This window comes from Podarcis muralis, chromosome 12 (genome assembly GCF_964188315.1).
Source record: "Podarcis muralis chromosome 12, rPodMur119.hap1.1, whole genome shotgun sequence".
In the NCBI taxonomy this organism is placed as follows: domain Eukaryota; kingdom Metazoa; phylum Chordata; class Lepidosauria; order Squamata; family Lacertidae; genus Podarcis; species Podarcis muralis.
The window spans coordinates 48,660,186-48,684,485 of record NC_135666.1 but is presented as its reverse complement, the minus strand read 5'-3'; the positions used below and the strand labels follow the sequence as shown (position 1 = coordinate 48,684,485).

Sequence of the window (24,300 nt, the reverse complement as noted above, 5' to 3'; positions counted from 1 at the left end):
AAAGGGCATAGGATTTTTAATTGAATTTATATAATAAACATGTACTTGCACCACACCAATTTTAAAATTATTATTATTGTTAAGAAATACCGTACATTGGAAAACAGAAACAAATCCTGGCATTTTCCTGGGACTGTCTACAATTGTCACCTGATGCTCTTGCTCTCGTTTTGAAAAGATACTATCCATATTCGGCGTGAGGCCAGACATGTTTACAATGCACTGACATGTTTAAACGTTTCTTTGATTGCCCTTGAATCTTCCTGCCACACTTGCCATCCCCTCCTGCCACACCAGGGCGATTTGCCACCCTTGGAGAACCACTGAGTTAAGTGTCAAACGGCCACTGACAGCGAGCCAGGCACCGCCATTCAGCCCGGACTACCTCGCAGGGTTGTTTGGAAGGCAGAAGCGCCAACCATGCAGGGACTACTATTGCTGCTGCTACTATTTCGGGACGGGCACTGAGAACCGTTTTCCGTGCTGGCTCCGAGTAAATCACCCGAGGCTGCAAGCGCTGGGAGGAGAGCAGGGCGGGTTTGGTCGCGCTCCAGCGCTGACTAACCCGGGTCTCCCTCGCTCTCTCTTTCCCTTTCAACCACGTTGCAAAGACCTGTTCGCAACTCCTCCCCGCCGGCCTGGGCTCCTCCTCCTCCCGCCTCCTCCTCTAGCCTGGCACGGGAAGGCGAGGGGTTGTCGAGCGAGCGAGGAAGGGAAGAGGAGGAGGAGGCCGAAGTGCCTCGGCGGCCCGAAAAGAGCGGCGCCTCGGAAGGGAGGAAGGAAACCTCGCGGTTGCGCGGAGAGCAAAGGCGAGCGGCGGCGGCGCCACGGCCCTTAGCGAAGGAGAAGCAGCGCGCCGTCCTCCCCGCGAGAACTTTTCGTCGGTGGGGGGGAAGGAAGGCGAGAAGCTCGTCTCCCCCCACAGAGCAGGCGGAGTCCGCCCTCGGGTGAGTGAGTCAGGCGGAGAAGCGCCGCAGCAAAGGGTTGGCGCTGCCCGCTGCCTGCGCGCAAACTAGCAAGCGAGCAGAAGTTCCGCGCGTAAAAAGTTTGCGCGTAAAAGGTCTGCGCGCACGCTGCTCCAAGTGGCCTCTTTCCCCCCAGAGGGAGCGGGAAGGAGGGGGACATTCTTGAGGAAGGCGGGGTGGCGAGGAGAGAAATCTCCTTTCCCAAGTTTGAGTCGGGTTGGGTGGGCGGCGAAGGAGTGGCGAAGGTTTCCCCTCTGCTTTGGCGGGGCCGGAATCTGGAAAGCGCGCGTTTCCTTCCTTCCTTCCTTCCTCCGCGGTGGATAGGAACCTGCGCGCCGCTTCCCCGGAGCTGCTCCTGTTTCCTCTGGTTGGAGGGCTTTTCCTGTTTACTCCACGCACGGCGACCCCGTGGGTACCCTAGAGTCTCTCAAGGGTGGAAGGGATCCCCCCGCCCCCAGGGTCATTCTAGTCCAACCCTTGCAATGCAGGAATCTCAACTAAAAGCATCCACGAGAGATCCTGTTTAGAAACTTCCTTGCACCACCCTGACCTGACCCCAAACAACACTTGCTGACCCACAGTTTGTCTGCCCCCCAGGTTAGCCCAAGAGGTAATCTTCTCTAGCAGTAGCAGGGGAGAGAATGTGTGAGTTTTGGTGAGATTTGTGCTAAAACACCCCTTTGTCCTCTATTTATTATTTCAGTATTTTCCACCAAAGTGAATAAAAGCCGGGGAAGCCTGAAGAAACATTTCTGTCCGATTAAAAGCACAAAGAATTGGATCTTGCCATTTTTGAAGGGATACCCTCTGCACTTAGTTATCTTGTATAACCTGAGGAAGAGGAAACGTTTTAAGAACAGGTTTGGGGACCTGCGTTATTGTTGTTTTTTTCTACTTTTTCTCATAAAAAATATTAATTACGTTTTACATGGGATGTTTTGGATGCCTGAAGTAGCCCCATTGGTTGCTGAGTGGAAATCTTGAGCAGACTTGAACACTTAAAATACCATCGCTTTGGTTTTTCCATCCTGCTTGTTTGTAGGCACAAGTGAATCTTTACAAAATGGACAAATACGATGACCTGGGTCTGGAGGCAAGTAAATTTATAGAAGATCTCAATATGTATGAAGCCTCCAAAGATGGGCTCTTTCGAGTGGACAAAGCGGTTGGGAACAACCCAGAATTTGAAGAAACGAGGAGGGTTTTTGCTACAAAAATGGCCAAAATTCACCTTCAGAAACAGCGAGAACAAGAGGAATTGGTGAACTCGGCCTCGGGGGCTCCAAATGGCGGGGCTGGTTTTGGGATTCAGCATCTGCTCCCAGGCCATCATGTGGCTAGAAGCACTGCAGGAACAAACAAACTGCATTCAGGAGAAAATACAGCAAAGCCCCCTCTGGCTACACCGTCAACCGTGTGTGCAGGCCATCAGCTTGCCTTCCCAAACCAGCCCCAAGCGCATGCTGATGGAGAGCGAGCAAAGTTATACCAGGATGACAAGAGGTCCAGCGATGATTACGGATACAGTGAAAGTCTCCAGGGTTCAGACGTTTCTGGAGGACATAGTTATCAGAGAGCAGGTCAGCTGAACCCATGTAATCCTAAGACACCTTTTTGTTCTCTTTCTCACGAGGAGCCCAATAACAGTGATAACCGGGCAAGCCTTCAAAGTTGGGGAAGAGATGCTGGCAAGTTTCCCAGCCTGAAATCCAGCATGGGCCCCCATTTATGGTCCAACGTTAATCATGACGAGTCGTTGCAGAGAAGTCCTACGAAACCTCAGGCAGATCTCCATTCATACCAGCAGCCACGAAACTCCTACAGGTCTTCAGAAAGTGGGTATGGGAGTCAGGAAAGCAGTGGCGAAGGCCCGGGGCTTAGCCAAAGCTATGAGCCGAATCCAGGTTGCCCGAGATCATCGTCTTTCTCTAAGGCCTGTACCCCGTTGTCCTCTTCCTCTGGGTTTGGTGATGAGTTGCCTGCGGAATATTCGCAGCAGAGGTCTCCGTCATTCTCTAGACGCCCTTCCATTCGATCTGATGATTTTAACCCAAACTGTGGCATGGAATTGTGGGCTTCTGGTACTCCAAACAAAAGCAATGGCAATATTCAGTCAAGGCATAGTGACAGTTCTCAGCCTTCCGCTTCCGGCCTCCTTCCTGCTCCCCTACCTCCAAGTGTAGATTACCAGCAAACTAACACTCATCCGAAACCGGCAGGTCATTTTGTAGTCCACGGTCAAAATCACAGGCTCAATTGTGCTGGGCCTGGCATGAGTCCCGAGCAGAATTCCATCTGCTCAACATCTCATGGGCCAATGATTTCTGATGTTCCGAAATCTCCTTTTAAAGAGGGCACCGCCACTCTGCGGCATGACTCTGGTCACCAAGAAACCACCGCTTCTGCAAAAATAAAGCTACCCTGTCAGACACTCCTTCCTCAGCAGGAACAGGGTTCATCCACAGCTGAATTAAAATTAGAAGCTCTTACGCAGCGCCTGGAGCAGGAGATGGATGTTTGTCCAAAGGCTGACTACTTTGGTAGGTATATGTGTTTTTACACTTAACAGCGCATTGGATTTTTATTTATACGTTCATTGATAAATGCTACAGTATTTTGCACCTGCAGGCATATTTCTTGTGTTGTTCTTTTCAGTGTCAGTAATCATGGGGAGCAGCTAATACTTTTCAAATTATGTTTACCGAAAGCTACAATTTTAATATAAAAACTTCAGTAGAAAATGATAAGCTAGGGAAAAAGGGAATGGGAAGCGTATTTTAGAAGCAAGTTGATATACCAATTTTAATGTCTCAGTGGCTGCAGTTAATTTATGCTGTGTGTCGGGCTATAGCTATTATTATTTTAATCACTGGCTTTAAAATAATCTGATGGGGAAATTGATTAAATAGTGTTTCGTTCTCACCCCGAAAAGGCTGTGTGAAAGAAGCTGGCCAGTTGTAAGTGGCCTTTAGTTCTATGGAAGTGAATTAAGGATCATGGCACCAAGGCCACATAATATTGTATCTTGTATGATACTGTATTGCTTTTAAGCTGTATTCTGTTTAGGCAACCAAGCTCATCACCCGGTGAACCCAAAAGTACTAGGAATTGTTGGGAAATTGTCCCTCGTCGGCAACTAACTTGTGGGCTGCTCTGAACGGTTGATGGGGCGAGGAGTCAAGTCTCATCCCTGCCACTCTGTTACCAAGGAAGGCGGCTACCTCTCAGTCGCCCCACTCCTCTCTGGAAGAGGTGGGGTGATATAGAACAATAGAAATGGGTCAGCATGTAAACTGAGAATGCTCCCCAGAGAGGGTGCCCTTTTGAACGAACCCGAGACTTTGTGTATGGGGCAGCCAGCTGGGCCAAAAAGGATTCTATGGGGCACTTATACGACGCATGTCCCTTGCCTTGTTCTTCTGCAGCCTCTCACATGCAAGAGGACTTACTTGCTCCCTTGCCACTAAACCAGCTGAGTGTGCCCAGTTAGATTCAGTGCCCAGGCTGCCACAGGTTAAAGAAGTAATTGGACCGTTGGCTCACCTTACTTAGTCATTCTTCTTGGTTTTCTTGGTTTTCTACTAGCAGGTGCTCAGCATATTTGGTGTTTTCTCATTAGGGCACATTCTTGACGAGGCTTTAAATCTGTTATCATGGTATGCTCATTATGCAATTCTGACAGTAGTAGCTTGTGTGTTTTTCCATTTGCTTCTTTGCCAGGTGGGGCACTGACCTTTAGAGAAGCTGAACAGCCGGCCTGTAGCTTAATGAGTAGAGGTTGACCGTATGATCGCAAATGGTAGATCTGTTGCTGGCTTTATTGAAAACGGGAGATAATTTTGCCACTAATTACACATGCCTCTCTTACTTTTCCAGTGGTAGATCATAGGGCTAAGTGTCCCCAATTGTAACAGCATCAGTACAGTGAATCCATCACTCTTCTATCCTACTTGATTCTTATATTTAAAACGCTTCCAAGAGCGTGCAGATAAGAGAACAACGTCACATTGCTACTTACATTTTTTTCCTAGCCTTACAGTTGCTGTCACTTAACAGGGATATGGTAGGCCAGAGCAGGGCAGTAGCATAGCGAGGGCTGCCAGCACCCGGGGACCGTGCGGAGGGCTGGGTGGGAGGGTGCACATTCAATTGCCTAATGGTGTTCGTGTCACCCAGGAGATTGCAGCCGCAGAAGTAAGAAAATAAGAGTTATTCTATTATCTGCAGAGGTCTCTGACTGCTTTGCATGGGGAAGCCGTTTTCAGTGGAGCCCAGCAATGGAAGCGCACAGCTGTGTTGAGATTTTGTGTTGAAATTTTGCGCCCCTAACAATTTTTGCACCCTGTGCCCTCCACACTACTGGGCCAGGGTAGCCAACATGTTGTCCTCCAGATGTTGGACTACAGGCCCTATCAGGCCCAGCTACCATGGCCAGTGGTCACAGATGATGGGAGATGTGATCCAACAACTTCGGTTTCTGAAAGCATGTAATTCCTGCCCTATAATTTCCAGGAAGGTTCAACAAATCATTTTCTTGAGCATAAGAATGGCCTCCTTGGGTCGGCCCAAGGTTTGTCATCCTCTCCAGCATTCTGTGGCAAGCTGGATGTCTCTAGCAGTTCACAAGTGGACCATGAGAGTAGAAGTCTTTCCCTGTGGTCTCCAGCTGTAGACCTGTGTTGTTAACGCCACATGATAGATAGAGAAGCCAATCAGTGAGCTTGAGATTTAAATTTAGGATTTCCCTGCTCATAGGTTAATGTTCATAACCACTATGCTACGCCGGCTTTCTTTTGGTGATGGACTTAACAACAATTTTGTCTTAACACTAAATTTTTTTCTTTATCTCAGGAAGATGCTAATTTGTAATTAGGAAGTTTGTGGGGCTGCACAGTTTAGCTCTTGTCTAGGTAAAATTGAAACTAGGGCATACCAGATTAGGCAAGGACTGTGATTTAATATTAGTTATTTCCTAGAACTTTCTGTCTTAACCTGAAAGCCCAAATTCACAGACAGCCACATTAATGGTAGGCTAGGCCCCAATTCACACAGTTGCTTTTGGATTTTACTTGTGCATGCAGTTGCTCATCTGTGCTGAGGTTTGGTTGTTTTTTGCGGGGGGAGCAAGCTGAAAAATTGTCCTGAGTGCAAGATGCAGTTGTTTCAGACAGTCTTCTTTCTAATCATGGACATGATGCAATCTGCGCAGAATAAGAATCACCTGGTGTCAAGAAGTGGTCATGTGAGCTGTATTTTGGATTTTGCTTTTCTGAGGAGTGAGGCTCCACGTTGTGCGGAAACCAGTCAGGCTGAATGACAGTGTATAAATGTGCTCTGGAGAAGTAGACGTGTACCAATATAGCGCGTCTAAACTCGGGGAGTGAGTTTTGGCTTTTGCCCTTCACTAAATAGCATCGCGAGCGGTCTACTTTGATCTCCCTGAAAGCACGTAATGAAACACAATAGTAATTTTGGCAACAGAAGGTCTAGACAGTGGGTGTGTAAGATTATTTTAATTAACGTACTTGTGGGAAAGAGGAAAGCTGAGGCTACTTCAAGTCCCCTTGGAATCCAATAATAGACCCCCACCACCTCAGGAAAAGCCTGAGAAGGATGTAGGGGGCAGCATCACTGACGAAATATTAGAGAATGTATACAGTTGACTCCAGGCCTCTTCCAACATAAGGCTTTGCTCTATAGGACTATTTTCAGAACGATTCTGCCAAAGGAAAGAGCATGGGAAACATTCTTTTGGAATTGAAATCCTCTTTGTGTTTGTTTTTTTCAGGAGCTGCAAAGAATGCAATATCTTGATCGCACACTCTCTCTCTTTTTTTTTCTTCCCTGGGGTGGGGTGGGGAATCCACATACATTTAATTTCTGGAAGAATATTTTCTGTGGCTAGGTTCCAGACATGAATGGCAGGACTCTTTGCATCCACAGAAGTCTTTTGATCCAGAGAAGGAATGGCAGTGGCGGAGTAGTCGATGTCCACTCATTTCCCGCACCCCTGTGCCCCCTAAAAATGTGCTCCTGAGAGTTGGAGCAGCCTCAAAGGCAGTGCTGGAGGCTGCAGGTGGGGGTGGCAAAAATGGCCTTTCTGCTCTGCTCTTCTCGTGCTTTCCTGAGCAGAACTCCACTTAGGGGATGCTACTGCCGGGGGCGAGGTCTGGATCCAACCCAATGTGTACTTTTCTAGTCTAGTGATTCTAAAGGCACACCCATGAAGAAAATGTAACGTAGGAATTGCTTCCTGGTGACATATATTTGCATGGAATACATTGAGAAATTCATCGCTGTAGAATATTGTGTCCCCACCCCTTTAATCTCCTGATAGTTATTTAAGTGTAAGTGGCGGGATTGGTTTTGAACACGATAGGAGCATTGAGTTATCCAGAGCTTTGGCTTACGTTGCGCATGTGGGAATTTTCAGAGCAAGCCTACGCTACTCATTCTACAAGTGCAAGTCTGTGTGCAGCAATTGCATCCTAGTTTGTGGAAATCAGGAAATGGAAACATGAGTTGTTTGAAAGTTGTAGCTAAAATGATTTAATAATAATAATAATAATAATAATAATAATAATAATAATAATAATAACAACAATTTATTTACAGTGGCAGAGGAAGGGGGCGCGGTCCACCCTGGGTGTCAACCCGGGGTGTGTGTGTGACAAAATGACAAAAATGTAAGTTTTAAAAAATAATTTAAAAAATTGGGATCATAAAACTTTTTAATTCAATCAACAAATGTAACTAAACAAGGCTGGCACTGGGCAACACACCACGGGGGTCAGCACTCTCCTGGGAGTGATGTGGTGGCTTGGGCGCCTGCAGGCTCCGTGCTGCCTGAAACAGCAGTGTTCGGCTTGCGTCTACCCACCGACTCTCCCTCAACCGCCCCACAGTTGAGGGGGAGGTAGCAGAAAGGCTCCACGCAGCGTGCCCCGTCCCCATGGGTGGCTCGCCCCGCCCCTGGTTGCAGGATGCGCACACCGCAACCGGGCACTCAAGTGGCTAGCTACGCCGCTGATTATTTATACCCCGCCCATCTGGCTGGGTTTCCCCAGCTACTCTGGGCAGCTGTCAACAGAACATTAAAAACACGATAAAACATCAAACATTAAAAACTTCCCTAAACAGGGCTGCCTTCAGATGTCTTCTAAAAGTCAGATAGTTGTTTATTTCCTTGACATCTGATGGGAGGGCACCTGTGGAACACAGGTACAGGCGCCACTACCGAGAAGGCCCTCTGCCTGGTTCCCTGGTTCCTCTCTCTTGCAGAGAGGGAACCACCAGAAGGCCCTCGGAGCTGGACCTCAATGTTCAGGCAGAACGATGGGGGTGGAGACGCTCCTTCAGGTATACTGGGCCAAGGCTGTTTAGGGCTTGAAAGATCAGCACCAACACATTGAATTGTGCTCCGAAACGTACAGGGAGCCAATGTAGGTCTTTCAAGACCAGTGTTATATGTTCTCGGCAGCCACTCCCAGTCACCAGTCTAGCTGCCGCATTTTAGCTTTTATTAGTATGTTAGTTTCAAAAGGCAACACATTCGAAAACAGTAGGTTTACATCTTGCCAGTGTCCCTTTTTAACTCTTAGGCTGTTTTTATTTGGAACTAAAGATAGGAAGAGAATGGGGCGGGGAAAGCTCCTGCTCCCCAGTCAACATTTACTTCCCACAATGTTGTGAAAAACCAAAGTTTAAGGTACATTTCTGTGTAAACACACAGGCAGTCTAATCCAAAGAATATTTGAGATGCAGACAATTTCGTTTGAGGTCTAGCATGCTAAAACTACCTGCCAGTTCAGCTGCAACACACACATGCATGATAAACCCTGTGTGGTAGGGCAAAAGGATGGAAACGCCAAATGAAGTCAAGGTTTTTGATGATTGGGTTAGAAGAAAGAACCACGGTTCGTTCTTGTGTGATTTGGGCTGCTTTGTTGTCATTTTCATAAAAGTCCTGCAAGAAGGCTTGTAAGAGAGGATTTGTGGAACTAGTTGGCTCAGCACTTGGAACAGGGGTCAGCAAACTTTTTCAGCAGTGGGCCGGTCCACTCTCCCTCAGACCTTGTGGGGGGCTGGACTGAGAAGGCCCAATCGCCTTCTCAATCCGGCCTATGGACGGTCCGGGAATCAGTGTGTTTTAACATGAGTAGAATGTGTCCTTTTATTTAAAATGCACCTCTGTGTTATTTGTGGGGCATAGGAATTTGTTCACCCCCCCCTAAAAATATAGTCCGGCCCCCCACAAGGTCTGAGGGACAGTGGACCGGCCCCCTGCTGAAAAAGGTTGCTGACCCCTGCTCTAGCACACTCACTGCCTGTAGAATTCTGTCTGTGATATTTTATCTGCACAATCAGAATGAGTTTCAGGAACCCAAAAGTTGTATTGAAAAATACAACTGTCGAGCCGTCTGGCTCAAAAATGGCAACAAGGCATTCTGTTTTGGCAACTGTAACCCTGGTTTAACCAGCCATTTGGCACCTAGCTTATATATCCGAGTTCCTAACACTGGCTCCAATGGAATGTCTAGGTGCTGTTCCCCCCCCCCCCATTGGGATTTAAAAAAATATATTTTTATTTGTTGCATTTCTGTACCAATTCCTATTTTGAAGAATAAAATTCAAAGCGGTTTGCAACACATTAAAGCATTAAAAAATCCCAATCCAGAATAAAACTAATTCAAGCTTCAAAGAAAATATTTCAGATCCTTCTCTAAGTGACATTTTGCCTTCCACAATTGCCAACCAGAGATTGCCATGTGGTTGCAATTGGACCCGCACCAATCACAAAATGTGCCTGGCACCTGGCTAATTTCGAACACTGGCCCTGCCTATTCTTAGCCAATCTTAAAGGTAAATATAAAGGTACCCCTGCCCGTACGGGCCAGTCGTGACCGACTCTGGGGTTGCGTGCTCATCTCGCTTAAGAGGCCGGGAGCCAGCGCTGTCCGAAGACACTTCTGGGTCGCGTGGCCAGCGTGAGGAAGCTGCTCTGGCGAGCCAGCACCAGCGCAGCACACAGAAACGCCGTTTACCTTCCGCTATAAAGCGGTACCTATTTATCTAGCCAATCTTACCTTTGTTTAAACCAGGGGTGCCCCAACTTTTTTTCAAAGAGGGCCAGATTTGACGAAGTGAACATGCGTGAGGGCCGACCAAAGTTGCTGAGCTTTTTTAAGGATTTTACCCCAGGACATATACTGCCACGGGGGCTGGATTAAATCAACTGGTGGGCCGGATTAGCGCCCCCCCCAAACGGACTTTGGACATGCCTGGTTTACACAGAATGTTACAGCATGAGGTATGTAGAGTATGCTTTTACTTTCGGCTTAAACCTGAGAGCATATAATATGCATTTCTGCATTTTGTGTACGTACGATAAAGTAGAAACCAACAATTTGGTTCACTTTAACTCGTTGATGACCTGTGGAGCCTCCAGATGTGTTTGGACTCCCAGTCAGCGTAATAACCAACGGTCAGGGATGATGCGAGTTGAAGCCCAATAGGGAAAAATCTTACATTAGCAAGAGTTTAATGAGGAGGCTACCACGATAGTCAGACACACCCAAGCAGACATTTCAACCTTGTTAGTAAGTCAGAATGACTAGAGTTCGCTTAATTTATTATTATTTTTTAAATGATGAGAAACTGTTCTTTTTGCAAGTTTTCTTGAGCGCTTCAGAAAGCCAGGAAGCTGAAATAAAGTTGTTGGTTTTGTTAGCGTTGTGGCTGGGACTGTTGGCATTTTGAATCATTTCAGAGGATCGAGTTTCCATTACTGACAGCTCCTAAGCTCTGACGCGTGGGCCTCATGAGGTGGGGTTTTTCCCCGGTGACAACTTTTCTTGTGATTTATGATGAAGAAACCAAGTCTGATAAGAGCCGAGGCATATTTTCACAAGGCATGTTTTCAGTCCTGCTCTGCTCCAAAGATCCCTTGTTCAGAAGCTAAGATGCAAGTCAGGCATTTACTTTCCACATGATGCTAAAGGCAAACAGAGGCATCTTTGTGCGGGGACAAATTGCCCTACAACTAGAAAACCAAAGTGAAAATTATGAGTCGCTTCTGTTTTCCTCTTCAGACATTGTGGCCATTCTACCAGGGCTCTGAAGAGTCTGAATGTATGAACCCACCCGTCCATTCAGATGCAGAGGTTGTGTTCTTACCATGTAAACAAGTATTGCGGGTTGCACAGGATACTAGTACAGATGTGCATGTCTTGCTTCCAGCTGCTGCTGTTATGATGCATTACAGAGGACTATAACCTCGATGCAAGAAGAGACTTATACTGACACACAATATTTTTGCGCACACATGTGAACTGTCAGCTGTAAGTGGAGGACACAAAGATTCCTAGTTTTTAGAAGCTGTGTGCATGCACATAACCCTTGCACCAAATCATTCTCTGCTGGGTTTCCTTGGTCAGGGGTTGCCCTTGTTTTAAGAAATAGCTTGTTTCCTTTATTCACCTTGACCGCGACACTTATTGTTTATGTTACTATTAAAAGTATTTAAGTTATTTAAGAGAAAAAACACCTCACGACAGCTTCCATTGATCGGCATCCAGTATAAATAATGATAATCTTCAAAAAGCAATACGGCCATATTACTAAAAATTAGTTTAAGAACCAGTACTAACACTAAAAGCACACCAAGGCCGGCAAGAACACTAAGAGCTGATCAGTAATTGTAGCTACAACCGCTTCATAAGTTCAACAATCTGAGCAAGCATCCTGTTTAGGAGAATTCAGAAGTTCTTTATTTATTATTATTTATTATTGGTTTTTCAAGGGACGCGGGTGGCGCTGTGGGTAAAACCTCAGCGCCTAGGACTTGCCAATCGCATGGTCGGCGGTTCGAATCCCCGCGGCGGGGTGCGCTCCCGTCATTCGGTCCCAGCGCCTGCCAACCTAGCAGTTCGAAAGCACCTCCGGGTGCAAGTAGATAAATAGGGACCGCTTACCAGCGGGAAGGTAAACGGCATTCCGTGTGCTGTGCTGGCTCGCCAGATGCAGCTTGTCACGCTGGCCACGTGACCCGGAAGTGTCTGCGGACAGTGCTGGCTCCCGGCCTATAGAGTGAGATGAGCGCACAACCCTAGAGTCTGGCAAGACTGGCCCAAACGGGCAGGGGTACCTTTACCTTTACCTTTTTATTATTGGTTTTTCACAATTTTATACATTTTAACTTAAACCATTTCAAACATTAAAATAAAAGGTTCTTTTGAACCTTCAGACCTCCTTCCATGGGTTCCATATTTAAGATTAAATTTACTGCATCTTTTACCATTGTCCATCTGTTGTATGTCCATAGTTACCATACTTAATTCTACATTACAAGTGTCATTACATCCCTGCCAATGATTTTAACTACTTACAGTGGTCTTTTAAATAAATTAAGAATTTACTCCAGTCTTTTTAAAATACTTGATCTTCCTGGTTTCAGATCTTCCCCGTCAGTTTCACCATCTCTGCATACTCCATCATTTTCGTCTGCAATTCATTCTTTTGTTGTTGTTCCTTCTCTGGGCTAGTAGCAAAGAATGCAGACATTCTTAAAGGCTTTCACTGATGGGGCAAAACATCCCAAAAATATAGAGTCATCACCGAAAATGCCCTCTCCCTAAGCCTGCCAGTCTGGCTGTTTTCACAGATGGGCATGTGAGTAGGGCATTGGGTGTATGATGGACAGGAGTTTTTTTTTTTTAATTATTGTAATTTTGTAATACAGAAAATATTTGGAATAATAGCATGCAAAATAAGGATGTCCTCTCAAAATGAATGGGCTCAAAAATTAAATGCCCTTGTATTGTTCATACTTCAGTTTGGAAGGAGGGAGAACACACAGTGTTGATGATAGAGGTGAGCAATTGAACACAACTTGTTAACCGTTTCTGAGCATCAGATACTGCTCTGAGCAAGTCTCAAATTTAAACGTGCTCAAGAGCAGGATTTCATTGAACTTGTTTTTATTTTTTTTAAAAACATAGCTCCTGCTGTTGGCAGCTCAACTGTGGTCAGCACAAACTCTGAGGCCTTGTGTTGCTGTGACCCTCTACTAGCAGTGTTCAGTTTATTTTGGGTGTAGATAGGTTGGGAAGTGTGCATTCCTCACGAGGATGAGGTGTGGTCTGTGGATGATGAGAAATCCATGCAAGGGTTAGTTGAAAAGGGCCCATTGTGAGTTCCTGACCGAAGGCATTAATGTAGAGAAACGGCTGCACTGACGCCTCAAAAAGATGAAGAGGTCTGGTGTTGTATGAAAAAAGTTGTGCTTCATTGCATTCTGAATTTGTGAGCTCACTGTGTGGCTCACGATGACTATGCTTTAATCCATTTAGTCATTTTAGAAATGGTTGCCCTTCAGAAACGAATAGGTTCAGTCTTTAATTTTTTTAAAAAATCTCTGCATTACAAAGGATAATTCTCCTGCCTATATATGATGGGGGTTAATTAAAAAGAGGGCCCACAAACTTTATTTGCACGGTGGGACAACGATTTATAAATTGCCAATTTGTATCAAAAGTAATTTTAACCATAATTACAATTAAGCCTATTGTGTTTTGTTCAACAGAACAGGTGTGAAATGAAAAAGGATTGAGGTTAGGCAGGGTTTGCTGTCAGCTATAGACACAGAATAGGGGACACGGGTGGCGCTGTGAGTTAAACCACAGAGCCTAGGACTTGCCGTTCAGAAGGTCGGCTGTTCGAATCCCCACGACAGGGTGAGCTCCCGTTGTTCGGTCCCAGCTCCTGCCAACCTAGCAGTTCGAAAGCACGTCAAAGTCAAGTAGATAAATAGGTACAGCTCCGGCGGGAAGGTAAACGGCGTTTCCGTGCGCTGCTCTGGTTCGCCAGAAGCGGCTTAGTCATACTGGCCACATGACCCGGAAGCTGTCTGCGGACAAACGCCGGCTCCCTTGGCCAATAAAGCGAGATGAGCACCGCAACCCCAGAGTCGGTCACGACTGGACCTAATGGTCAGGGGTCCCTTTACCTTTATAGGCACAGAATAGTTGAAAGCAGGGTGTTTATGCTAGATAACTGCTTTAGAAGCTGACTTGAAGTCATTATGCAGTCTAATAGAGAATACATCATTGCTACTCATGCTGCTGCTCGTGTTTAAATAGCCTCACCTACATTTGGCTTCTGAGGTTTAAATAACTCTGACATAGGAGCAGAGGTTCTGGGGGTTTTTTTGAGTTGTGTGAATGGAAACAGCTTGGTGGTTAAGAAGATGATTTGCTGCTGAATTAATATACCATGCCAACATTCTTTTGGTGCTCAGTCACTTTTGCAGAGATGCTCTGACTATGTGAGGCAGCGAGGAAGGTATGTTCCCTCTCACATGCTTAATGTATGAGGCAGCATTGCAGTAGTCAAGGCATCATCTGTGCTGAAGATTCCTCTATTAGGATGGGCCACAGCTGGAGAATTGGCCAGAGAGACAAGACAGCAGACAGTAGATGGGAAGGGGAGAGCATGTCTAATATTGCTGACCATGTTGGAAAAAATATCCATCTTGTGCAGGAATTTAAATTTGCATGATGTCATTGGCTACGATTAAAGTCATTTGTGTTATCACTTAAGACAAGTAGAGTAAGGGCCAAGATGCAGCTGGTGGACATGCCAACCAATACCTGCCCTGGCTCCCACATCTGAATACAGGCTATTCAACCTCCCAGCTGCAGTATTCCCAGTGACTTTCATCACTATACAGTTTAAGGATAGATCAGTTTGCAGATTACATGCTTTGGGAGTTCAAAGCAGAGCTCTAAGGTTAGGCAGCAGTCACGAAATTAAAAGATGCCTGCTTCTTGGGAGAAAAGCAATGACAAACCTAGACAGCATCTTCAAAAGCAGAGACATCATCTTGCCAACAAAGGTCCGTATAGTTAAAGCTATGGTTTTCCCAGTAGTGATGTATGGAAGTGAGAGCTGGACCATAAAGAAGGCTGATCGCCGAAGAATTGATGCTTTTGAATTATGGTGCTGGAGGAGACTCTTGAGACTCCCACGCACTGCAAGAAGATCAAACCAATCCATTCTTAAGGAAATCAGCCCAGAGTGCTCACTGGAAGGACAGATCCTGAAGTTGAGGCTCCAATACTTTGGCCACCTCATGAGAAGAGAAGACTCCCTGGAAAAGACCCTGATGCTGGAGAAGATGGAGGGCACAAGGAGAAGGGGACGACAGAGGACGAGATGGTTGGACAGTGTTCTCGAAGCTACAAACATGAGTCTGACCAAACTGCGGGAGGCAGTGGAAGACAGGAGTGCCTGGCATGCAATGGTCCATGGGGTCACGAAGAGTCGGACACGACTAAGTGACTAAACAACAACAAAGGTTAGGCACAAGCCCAAGACATTGTCTCAAAACCTGGCATGCCCCCTTTTGCTGTCCTTTTGAAGAGCAGGGTGGGCACAGCCATTTGCTTGTTTGGCTTTCTGGATGATGGGTCTGAAAAAGCCGAGGGTTGTTAGGAGCCCCATATTCCCCTTCACAGGGCTACAATTTCCAGAGGGGAAGTAGCTCTGTGAGGGAAATGGGGATCTCTCAGCATCCTTAAACAAAGTACACTTCCCAGCATGCTTTGAGGGAAAGCTGTGGCAGTTTAAAATGGTTTAAATCATGGGATCAGTTATATAGAATTGTAGAGTTGGATAGGGACCCTGAGGGTCATCTAGTCTAGGCCCCTACAAGGCAGGAATATGCCTGCAACCATGGCGTCATCTGCATCGTACTCTTACCAACTGAGCCATCCAGTAAATAGTGCAGATGGGGGTTTTCAATCACAGGTATTTTCTCTGGAAAATGGTGTGGGTTTTGTTTTTGAACTTGATGGCCCTCTGAAGCCATCAGCACTACTTCTGCATTTAAGAAAAATCACTGTAACCTTTTAGGGTAAAATTCCCTGTTTGGTGGTTGACCTCATAATCTTGTGACACCAGTTTTAATGACTCCATTATATTGCATTGTTTTGATAAAAGTAGCAGATAGTCGCCCCCGGTAAAAGGTAAAGGACCCGTGACAGTTAAGTCCAGTCGCAGACGACTCTGGGATTGCGGAGTTCATCTCGCTTTACAGGCCGAGGGAGACGGCGTTTGTCCGCAGACAGTTTTTCCGGGTCTTGTGGCTAGCATGACTAAGCCGCTTCTGGCGAAACCAGAGCAGCGCACAGAAACGCCGTTTACCTTCCCACCGGAGTGGTACCTATTTATCTACTTGAACTTTTGGCGTGCTTTCGAACTGCTAGGTTGGCAGGAGCAGGGACCGAGCAACAGGAGCTCACCCCATCGCGGGGATTCGAACCGCCGACCTTCTGATTGGCAAGCCCAAGAGGCTCAGTGGTTTAAACCACAGCACCACCTGCGTCCCTCCCTCACTGGTAGTGCTATTCACAAGCCTAGCGAGCCTTATTTCTGTTATCAGAATAAATTTGTTTTGAGATAAAACGGGCACACGGTGTTTGGACAAAGCTGTATGCATCTAATGGAGTTGCAAAATACAGCATGTACTTTCACTTTGTCGCTGTGGTGGGACAAAACTAGAGATGGATAGATCAGCTTATTTCCAGTCCATGACAATTTTGCATATATTAATTTTATTTCCACATTTATCTGCATTTTTAAAAAGGCTTTCAGATATTTGTATTTAAAGATGTATTTTTGTCCTGAAATGCACATTTTAAAATGCATTTTGGTATTCACCGAGAACTGTATCACAAATTTCTGATGCATACAAAATCTGAAGAATAATTATATTCCAATCTGCATATTAGTCTGGGAGGTATGGATCAGGCCGTTGCTTCAAAATGCACATAAATTAAATTCCTCAAGCATCTTTACTCAGAAGCTGGTGTTCATGTTGTTTTATGAAGTGCCTAATCATACTTGATGCTGTAAGCATCTAAAAATAAATAGTCCTGCCTGTAGGCTTACAATCTAATCAAGGACAACGCACGTTGAGAAGTAAAGGAAAGAGAAGGTGGAAGGAGAGTCAAATTTGAAGAAAAGTCAAAGTAAACACATGTCAAAGGACACACTTGATTGTAGGAAAATCAGGTGTTGGGTGAGAGGGTATTCTGATGGCATGAAGCTGCAATGGACAAAGAAATGCCAGCAAAAGAATATAGAAAAACAGGTTGCTCATCATAAAGCTTAGATTCTGAGAAGAAGCATATAAAAATGGGAAAGAAGAGGGTATATAGGAGAATGCTATAGTAGAATTTAGGAGCGCTAGTAGAATTAAGGCCTGTTCTACACAGAGATGCTATTTTTCTTTCCCGTTTGGTTGCGAAGGATGATACATTGCCTACTGTAAAAGGTATAATAATTTGACTCTTACGATACATAAAAAATAAAGGTTGCTCTCAGCTTGAAGTGGTTCTTTCAGGCCATATTCCAAGTTGCATGATTGATCTGCGTATTTCACAAGAGCAGATTTCCTGCACGCTACTAATCCTGAGATTGCACGGCACGGCTTCCTCCTCAAATCTTGGTCGGCCTTCTTTCACTTAGTAAATAATGGTGAGATGGCTGGTTTCCTCCCTACTCTTTATTGGAGAAATTGGGGGGTGGACTCTAGTGTACGACAGAATACACAGCTGTCTTCTGTCTGCCGCTTAACTGCTTAATTTGAAAAGCCTCATAACAAGCAATACAGTCGAGTTGCATCACATGCACATTTAACTTGCAATAATTCAGGTATACACTCTTGGCTGCAGCTGCATCCTAGTCTTCTACCTATGACTCTCTCTGCCTGCCTCCTTTCTCCTCTGATTCTTGATTGCTCGCATATGGAGAAGAGGGGAGGCAGCGGAAACACAGGGGCTTTCCCCTAGCTGCCAGGTAAAAAGAAAGGTAATTTTGGCTATATGCAATTTTTGCATATACGTGCTGCTTCTATAATGTAACCTGCACACGTGACTAGAAAGTAATTGTACTTGTTCATGCACAATATGCAACTAAATATACCACTGCAAAGTGCCCCAGATTTTGGTACTTCTTAGGAACGGATTGATGATAAATCTGGCACAGTGGAAATCCTGAACGCCCAAAGGGAGACATGATGACAGCCCAGTGGGATTTGGCATATTTCTTTTCTTCCTTAATGGACTTGCAGTGGTACCTCGTGTCACAGATGCTTCAGGGTACAGACGCTTCAGGTTACAGACTCCGCTAACCCAGAAATAGTACCTCGGGTTAAGAACTTTGCTTCAGGATGAGAACAGAAATTGTGCTCCGGCGGCACAGCGGCAGCAGGAGGCCCTATTCTCTAAAGTGGTGCTTCAGGTTAAGAACAGTTTCAGGTTAAGAAGGGACCTCTGGAACGAATTAAGTACTTAACCTGAGGTACCACTGTATTTATTTTCTTCTTTAATGGACTTGCAGTGGTACCTCATGTTACAGATGCTTCAGGTTACAGACGCTTCAGGTTACAGACTCCGCTAACCCAGAAATAGTACCTCGGGTTGAGAACTTTGCTTCAGGATGAGAACAGAAATCGTGCGGCGGCAGCGGGAGGCCCCATTAGCTAAAGTGGTACCTCAGGTTAAGAACAGTTTCAGGTTAAGAAGGGACCTCCAGAATGAATTAAATTCTTAACCCGAGGTACCACTGTATTTACCTCCAGAATCCTTATCAAACAAAGAACGTATTACTGGTTCCATTAAGTCTGTTTCCGTGTAACACACAAGAAGGAGAAAAACAACTGCAATGGTAAAGTGAAAGCAGTGTGCAGGCACTTAGCAGAAGAGTGGAATTTGGTGTATGTCCATTTTTGGGTGGTGGAAGGAAAATAAAGCGAATGCACTGTCTTGTGACAACATCTTCTGCAGTCACAAGATGCAAAAGGCTCTTGCCGTTTAGCTCAACACATCATATGAATGCTGGGCCTGTGTCCTTTTAGTAAACGGCCCTGAGAATCGGGCCCACCCTAATTCTCTGCATTGCCACCAGCAGAAAACATCTGTTCTTCGATCTGGAAATTACTGCAGGAAACCAATCTGGCATGGGATACTGAGTCATATTGAAACTTCATTTCATGAAATAGTCTGGGAAAGGGAAGAGCTGTGGACTTGGTACTCTTCCCAGTAGCTGATTTATTGAGAAATATCCAGTGCTGGAGAGAAGTAAATCACGATTTAAATTAGCTGCCTCTCTAGAGGAATCTTATTGCCACTCCCCAGATTATGATTTCAAGTCTTGGGATGTTCTCCCAAGTCACTTGTGAGAAACAGATGAGTAAACAGAGGAGTCCCTAGGTTTTCTTTGATACCCACATCTTCCTTCCGATAAGTCATTATGCAGTATGATTTGGAAAAGTACTTGCAATTATAAAAAAAAGAAAACCTCTTGGAAGCAGCTCTTGTTTTGTTTTATTGTTTTGATTAACCAGCATGTGCATGATAAAAATCTTGAGTTTTTCATATATTACATAGCAACACACTCATTGGAAACCACAGCCAATCCCTGCTCTCTGATGAGTGTGTCCTGTAATGATGCACATGTTTCCAAAAACCTGTTCCTCATATTCACACTTCACAGGTTTTTTTTAAAAAATATTTTTATTAAAGTCTTCTTGGTTTACAAAGGTATGTGCAATGTCTCTTTTTTCAAGTTATATTTTCCATAGGTCAGTTTCATTTGCTGAGACGTTAGGGTTACATTAGGAAGAAAAGGGGGGGGAAGAGGTGGAGGGGGGGAAAGGAGAGTGGGGGTGGGGTCGGGAGGCAATGTTTCTAATTTGCTTAATGTGTGGGGGTTTGTGAACCACCAGAAGGCCCTTGGGGCTGGACCTCACTGTCCGGGCTGAACGATGGGGGTGGAGACGCTCCTTCAGGTATACTGGGCCGAGGCCGTTTGCTGCTGTTTGCTCCATGAGACAAGAATTTTTTTTTAAGAAGGCGAGATCCTATCACAAGGATCATAATGTCATAACTATTCTTTATATATGTAAAATAGCATTCCTGTTGAGATATGACAGGCACCCATCATTTGTGCTTTGTGGAAACAGTTGAAGCCCTATTTCCCAGTTGGATGAATGGGTCTCCGCCATTTTGATTTGGTTTCTTCAACATATCTGCTGGTTTTTGTGTTGTTTTGAACTGTTTTTAGCTATTTTTTCCTGAACATTACCTTGTGATGATTGCATGGAAGGTGATGAATGATGACAACGGCTATAAATACATAGCCTTAGAAGCAAAAGACAGTACTTTTATTCAGGGCAAAATACTGCTGGTGCTATTAAGAGGGGAAAGGGTTGTAGCACCTTTCACAGACTTAACTGAAAGACCATACTTTCACAACCCCTCCTTCCTCCACACCTTTTAGCTGTAGAATATTCATTGTAAACTGAGGAGGCAAGTTTTGTCGGGTGTTTAAAAAAAAAAAAGGTGTTGAATGCAAACCTTTTTTAAAAAAATCACACGTTTTTCAACATGTGGCACCTGCAGAGGATCTTTGATCAAGAGTAGCAAATAAACATAGGGTTCTTTCTTATTATTATTGTGCAACACCACGGATTCCCACGGTTTTTGCAAAAGAGAGGTTTGAAAGCTGTTCCCACAACTGCTTCAGCTCTCCACACTGCTGACAAAGCAAACCTCTACAAAGTACCTTAACTGCTTACGTTGTTTTGCCCATAGGGGCACACGCATCTCAACCAGTACTGTTAATTGGAAACTCTGTAGAAGAGCCATTTCTGCCTTTGACTATATTCTCTCTGCTTTACTCCTGCTGACTTAGTGTTTTGATGTCACAGACGCCCTAGTCTGTCAATTTGGGCCTACCAGTCTGATGTCAGAGCAGTTAGCTTTGACCAGAAGAGCAATTTGACAGGGCCTTTTGAAACTTGTAACTTCTGAATTTTGAGGTCTGTGATCAAGCTACATTAAAATTAAGCCCTAGAATGGCATGGGTTTTCAAAATACGCCCTTCTGGTTCTATTTGTTTTGGAACTTCCAGGTCAGTGTTTCCCAAACTCGGGTTTCCAGCTGTTTATCTGACTACAATTCCCATCATCCCTGACCACTGGTCTTGCTAGCTAGGGATGATGGGATTTGTAGTCCAAAAACAGCTGGAGACCCAAGTTTGGGAAAACACTGTTTCAGATGGAAATGGGTAAGAATATAACCATATGTATTTGTGAAAGCAAAAACCAGAATTCAGAAACTATCTGTCAGTCTGTCATCTATCTACCTGTCTATCTATTTTTATTGAATTTATATATCATCCTATACCCACAGGGTATATGAAACGCTTCCTAATGTGGCCTTGAAATGAGGATAAACATGTGATTTTGAAGGAAGAAAAATCCCCTTATAGTTGAGCCACTTTGTTCTTTTGGCAAGAAAAAAAAGGGTGCAACTTTCTACTTGCTCACATCAAGCTACCTAAGACAGTAATTTTAAAAAACAAATCTGTGAGCACTATTAGGGTAAACAGATTATAGAACTGAACAGAATGTGCTTCAGATAAGTGAAACAATTTTACCTCCTAAAAGTATGTTTGCTTGTTCCCAGCTATCTGCCTTTATAAATAAACCAGTACATTGAACACCCTTAGGCTTTTTATGTTTGGAACTATGTTTTTCCACCAGTTTAGTTTCTAAACCAAACCATAATATACACCTGCCTCTCGTGGGTGTACTCTATTTCTCCCATGCATGGATTACTACTTAAGTGTTATGGAGTCTTCATCTGACCTGTGTTTGTGTCTTTTTTAGGAACCTGTGTGAAGTGCAACAAAGGTGTATATGGTGCAAACCAAGCTTGCCAGGCAATGGGGAATCTCTACCACGACGGATGCTTTACCTGTGGGGCATGTAGTAAGTATCTGTTATATCAAGGAAAAGCTTCTCTGTTTACAGGCGAGACAAGATTTGCAGAAAACGTGTGCCTTGCAGTGAAAAAAATGAGCACAAACCTGATGTCAGAGGTCAGCAAAGTCAGGTATCTGCTGATCTCCAAAACTTAGCAGAGGCTCCTAAAATGCTGCCTTAACTCTTCATCATTTTTTTCTTTCACATGTGCACTTCTGCAGATATGCAGGAATGGGGAGACCTAGGCCTTCAGCACTTTTGCATTCCTGGCACAATCTCTGCCTCCTTTTAATTAGGAAGTGATTTTTAATTGCATGGTGAACTCCTGGAATATCTATCCAGTCTTTCCGCATTTCTTTTTGATTATGACAGCCAACTTCTTCAGTCAAATTCTCCCCAGACAAGCTGTTTTGGGGCCAGAGGCAATACATCGTTGCCCATCTTCAGCAGCTGGACTGAGGAAAATATTCAGCCAGTGGGCTGAAAAATCAGGTGGACCACCTCCTTCTCATGCTGGTAGATGGGACTCCAATCAGGAATTGGGAAATAAGCTTCTCTGACTTTAGATTGGTGGTTAGATTTTCTCTTCCCCTGCCCCCCATTTCATAGATGGAAGAGTAACGGTTTTACAGGGAGTTAGTAAGTGTTTGGAGTCCTATAATAATAGGTTTATGGTTCTGCTGGAAATAGAGAGCGTTCCACTCGCATGGTCTCTGTCTCTTTCCATTGAGACAACTATTTTAGTCATACCTGTTTATATTTAGAGGGATGTTAGTGTGTATTCAGTGGCAGTAAAGGCCACCTGGCTCTTTAGTATATATACTCAGGACCTCGTACCTCACTTCCCAAAATAGGGATTCCATTCTTTCTTGTACTCATAGTTACAATAAATGCTTCACTGTTTCCGTTTTATATAAATCTCTAAATTTACTCGTGCCTTGCAGGCTTATATAAGCATCTCTTCAATAATAGTTGAAACACAAGCTCTGGACATCTTACACCGGTTTCGAAGGCTTAGCGCACAGGCTTTTCAGACTTCTACTTTCAGGGAACCTTTTCATAGCAACCTGTCCACTGGAGAACCTCTGTAACTTGCAAAGGGTTCCAGTGTGAGATGTGGGGAGTCAGCTGAGTGTGTTGAACTCGACACCTCATGCAAACCGAACATGTGCCAAAGAACACACCTCAGGCCTGGCATTTTGGAGGGGAAGGATGTAGCTCAGAGGTAGAGAATCAGATTTGCAAACCAGAAACTTCAGGTTCAACCCCTGTGTCAGGCAGCAGTGGACCCAACCCCCGTGGCAGGTTGCCAGGAACAGATAAAACAAGGAAAAGTACCAGCTGCTTTTTTATTCAATATTCACAGAGAGAGGCTTGGGAATGCAGCCTCTTCGAATAATGGCGTTGTCCTGAGTGAGTCTCCACCATCTCCCTCTCCTTCATGTGTCATCACTACGGGTGCTGAGAAGTGCCTTCTGCCTTTGAGCTCTTTGCTCTCCTACTTTCAATGCTCGCCGGTTTCTGGGAGAGGGGGGTCTGGAATGCTTTCTAAAGACACTGTGTCCATCAGCTGTCCACCCTCTGGTGCTTCTTCTTCCTCTCCCATTATTTCCCAGCTTTCCCCCTCATCTGCCTCTGAGCTGTGATCTCCCTCAAACCCCTGTTGTAATTCTGAACTGTCATCGTCTTCTCTAGAAGGGTCAGGCTGGGGAGGTGGTCTCCACCATTCCTCCTCTGCCTGGTCCCTGACACCCTGGCGTCTCCAGCTACAGCTAGGAGAGAGCTCTTCCTCAAACCCTGGGGAGCTTCTAGGCAGTATAGACCAGATGTGGAGAACCTTAGGCTCGCCATAGGTTGCTGAACTACAAATCCCATAATCCCTAACTGTTGGCCAGGTCCTTTGGGGCTAATGGGAATTGTAGTTCCGCAACATTTGGAGAGCCCAAAGGTCACACCTGGTGTAGATGGTACTAAGCTAGATGGGGAAAAGGGTTCTGACTCCATATCAGCTTCCTATGTTCCTATGAACACCACTACTGGTGGACAAAGCTGTCTTTCCAAGGGGCTTGTCTGCTTTTAGTGACCTTCTCCTTTGGGAAACTGCCATGTCCCAGGCCAGACGACTTGCCCAATGGATCCAAGTTACAAGAAAGGAGATTCTGACTAAACATCAGGAAGAATGCATGGCAGTGGAGCACGTTGGCATGATTGACGTTATCTGATACCATAGATTCCCTTTTAAACCTAAACTGCTCCCATGTCCTCATCTTGATTAAAAATATTTAAATAAGCGGGCTTAGCTGCCCAGAGCTACAAATGTTCTAAATTCTACACTATAAATAGGTTGTACCCTTGGAAGTAAACCCCATTTATTTCAGTCGCACTTGCTTGCAAAAAAAGTATGCTTAGGTTTGGTATTTACATGGGGATTTGTATTTTGGCATTGAGGATAAATGCACTGCATATATAATTAGTATTATTCCGTATCAAATGAATGTCAGA

General features: G+C 44.9%; 1 protein-coding gene across 1 annotated transcript in view; it reads left to right on the top strand.

Annotated features, from left to right (window-relative positions):
- The first annotated feature begins 622 nt into the window (after positions 1–622).
- The window catches only part of LIMD1 (LIM domain containing 1), a 40,891-nt gene continuing 17,213 nt past the window's right edge, over positions 623–24,300 (top strand). The window contains exons 1-3 of the mRNA XM_028750296.2: positions 623–947; positions 1,669–3,505; positions 21,703–21,804. Of these exons, the coding sequence (XP_028606129.2) occupies positions 2,029–3,505; positions 21,703–21,804 (1,579 nt within the window). The 5' untranslated portion in view covers positions 623–947; positions 1,669–2,028. The remainder of the gene's footprint in view (positions 948–1,668; positions 3,506–21,702; positions 21,805–24,300) is intronic.